Source organism: Fukomys damarensis, unplaced genomic scaffold, assembly GCF_012274545.1.
Source record: "Fukomys damarensis isolate Sample0158 unplaced genomic scaffold, DMR_v1.0_HiC HiC_scaffold_37, whole genome shotgun sequence".
In the NCBI taxonomy this organism is placed as follows: domain Eukaryota; kingdom Metazoa; phylum Chordata; class Mammalia; order Rodentia; family Bathyergidae; genus Fukomys; species Fukomys damarensis.
The window spans coordinates 14,039,428-14,042,736 of record NW_022900949.1 but is presented as its reverse complement, the minus strand read 5'-3'; the positions used below and the strand labels follow the sequence as shown (position 1 = coordinate 14,042,736).

General features: G+C 32.7%; 1 protein-coding gene across 1 annotated transcript; it reads left to right on the top strand.

Moving 5' to 3' along the window:
- The first annotated feature begins 2,170 nt into the window (after positions 1-2,170).
- On the top strand, positions 2,171-3,100 carry LOC104867589 (olfactory receptor 7E24-like). Its single transcript, XM_010632003.1, has one exon. The coding sequence runs from the start codon at positions 2,171-2,173 to the stop codon at positions 3,098-3,100; it is 930 nt and encodes a 309-aa protein (XP_010630305.1).
- Positions 3,101-3,309: the final 209 nt, after the last annotated feature.

Below are 3,309 nucleotides of genomic sequence, written 5' to 3'. Positions count from 1 at the left end.
TTTCCTGACTCCCATTCCAGAGCAATTTTCTCCACCATAGCAAAATGGAAATATAATTACCTATATGATAGTAAAATTTCTGTTTTTTTTTCCATAAATAGATCATTATGCCACATACTCTAGAGCTATTCCTATTGCACATCTTTAGATTAAAGGTGTATAGATAATATTCAGAACATTGTTTTGAAAAACAAATGTAATTGAATAATTTTAAAATTTGATATACATTAAGTTTTGGAATCAGAAGTATGCACTATGAATTTATTTTTTATAGATTTTTATTAAGTGACAGGGACAGATGCACAAAAATTAAAAAAAATAAATAGTTTTCACAATTAACTTAGAAGTAAAATGAGGTTGTTCTCACAGGTAATGCTTTGCATTAATTAAAATTTCTGAAGTAGATCTGTGCTCTTCTCAGTGACATTTATAACCCATTAATGATGAACCCTATTCCATTTCAGATTCAACAGATATTGTTGTTGTAAACTTCTTTCATGAGTTTTAGGTATCTTGGGGTAAGTTTTTGGAAACTTAACAGGTACATAATCTATTCAAGAAGTCTATAATAGCAAATGTTCATGGGAACAAGTGTTCAGGATAATAAAATCATGTAGAGTTACAAACTATGACAACTTATAGGTCATTTTTCAGATCTATATAATGTGTTAGTTTTCATGTCCATATTAGAAAAAAATTTTATTCATATATAGTGATTATTATTTACTATAGTATTAGATAATAATATTGGAGCCTTTTCTGAATGGCAGCAAAAATTATATGGCAGTGGTTTTCAACTCTGATTTACAAAATATCAAAAAAAATTGCAATGCATATATTAACATTAAATTGGTTTTGGTCTGAGACCTGAGTATCTGGATTAAAAAAAAATATATATATATATATCCAACTAAAACCCTACATAAAATATACAGAAGCAGTTTATTCATTTAAAAAGAAAAAACTCAGGACAACTACATAAAGTAGGTAATCATCTTATCCATGAGGAGGAATAACCTTATGTGTAGAGATATTTACATTAGTTATGTACATTTTACTTGTTCTGGACTAAATTCAATTTTGTTTAAATCATTATCTTACTTTTCCATTTGGCATGTTTTCTAATTAATTTACATTTTGGCCTGAAAAAGAGAATATGCTTAACTTTCTTTCATGTGACAGAAATGACAGAATTGCAATACAGGGATGAGTCTTCTACTGAAAGAGGGTTGATGATCAGGAAAACATTAAATTATATTGCCATACCAGTGTAGAAAACAGAGTCAAGGAAAAGACAAAAAGTGGATTATGAAGCCAGTATTTTATTGAGTTGTATAGAACTGATTAAAATAATTCTATACCAACTCAGAAATGTCAAAGGTGCTTCTTATCATTTATAATTATTTGAATCATTGATAGTTAAAAGTGCACTAGTGTCACATTTGTGGTCTATATGACCTTATAATATTTAAGCTTGACTTCAGTATCATTATAAAAATTTTAAGTGCACTTAGGCCAAGGATAGAAATTATTATAAAAATTTTAACATGGAACAAAGGTTGAACGAGTAACTACGTTCTTCAAAGGAAAATTAAAAAAATCACTGATTAATGAAAAACTCCTTGGAGACAAGTATCTCACTATAATGTGTTTGGATTAGGAATGGTCAGATTTAATTTAGTATTCAAATGATAACATTCTAGATCTTAAAACCTAACTGTACCCCAATTCAAGGTAATTGGTATCATTTTCTGGAAAATAAGACATATTTGGTTGCTTCTTAATTTCTCTCCAATAGAATTTTTTTTTCTTAATGGGGAGTGTCTACTTTCTCTCTCTCTCTCTCTCTCTCTCTCTCTCTCTCTCTCTCATTTTTCTTAAAAGAGTTGGATGTATTTTACTGGAATCATGATGTTGTGAAGTATAAAGCATCGCTATTTAGAAGAATGCTTCTACAATGAGTGTGTATAGATGGAGATGGATAAGAAAAATTTCAATAATGAAAACATCTTGATGAATTGAGTTTTCTGTAACTGAGCAATGCTGATAAAGGCCTTGGACTTCAACTGTAAGTACTTTACTTGTAAATATTTCAAAAGAAAATGCGTATTACTGTGTGTCTGTTTTACTTTTCTAATAACATTTAGTTTTGAAAAGTTGCTCAAAAAACATGAAAACACAGAATCTCACAAGTTTCTCTGAATTCCATCTCCTGGGATTCTCAGAAGACCCAGAACTGCAGCTCATCCTCTTTGGACTGTTCCTGTCCATTTACCTTGTCACAGTGCTCGGAAATCTGCTCATTATCCTGGCTGTAATCTCTGACTCTCACCTCCACACCCCCATGTACTTCTTCCTCTCCAACCTGTCTTTCTCTGATATTTGCTTCATCTCCACCACAGTCCCAAAGATGATTGTGGGCATCCTAACTCAGAACAGAGCCATCTCCTATGTGGGCTGCCTGACACAGATGTCTTTCTACATCTTATTTTTATGTATGGATCACATGCTCCTGACTGTGATGGGTTATGACCGGTTTCTGGCAATCTGTTACCCTCTACATTATTCCATCACCATGAACCCTTGCTTTTCTGTGTCCTTACTCTTGGTGTCTTTCTTAGTTAGTATTTTGGACTCACAGACACACAATATGATTGCTTTACAAATTACCTGCTTCAAAGATGTGGAATTTGCTAATTTCTTCTGTGAGCCTTCTCAAATCTTTAACCATACCTGTTCAGATCCCTTTACCAATACTATATTAATGTATTTATTTATTTTTATATTTGGTTTCTTTCCCATCTCATGGAATCTTTACTCTTACTATAAAATTCTTTCTTCCCTTCTGAAAGTTCCATCATCAGGTGGAAGGCATAAAGCCTTCTCTACCTGTGGGTCTCACCTGTCAGTTGTTTGCTTATTTTATGGAACAGGCATTGGAGTGTATTTTGGTTCAGCTGTGTTACAATCTCCCAGGAAGTGTATGGTGGCCTCACTGATGTACACTGTGGTCACTCCAATGTTGAATCCCTTTATCTACAGTCTGCGGAACAGGGACATGCATAGTGCCCTAACGAGATTCTACAGAAGAACAGTCTGAGATTAATACTTTACCATCCACTGGGAATGTGACAGATGAGAGAAGGAGTGAAGGAAAGGAAAAGTACAGAAAATATGTGGTGTTAATTATCTCCAAGATTCTGGTCACAAAAATGTTGGATGGGAACTGAATAAATTAAAATGTTAGGTACAAATGTTAGATGTTCCAGCAGTAGTAGTAAAAACAGAAAAAAAGAACACAGAGCAAAA

What these genes read in the sequence shown, in the direction of transcription:
- LOC104867589 (XM_010632003.1), top strand. Translation starts at nt 2,171, where the DNA reads ATGAAAACACAGAATCTCACAAGTTTCTCTGAATTCCATCTCCTGGGA.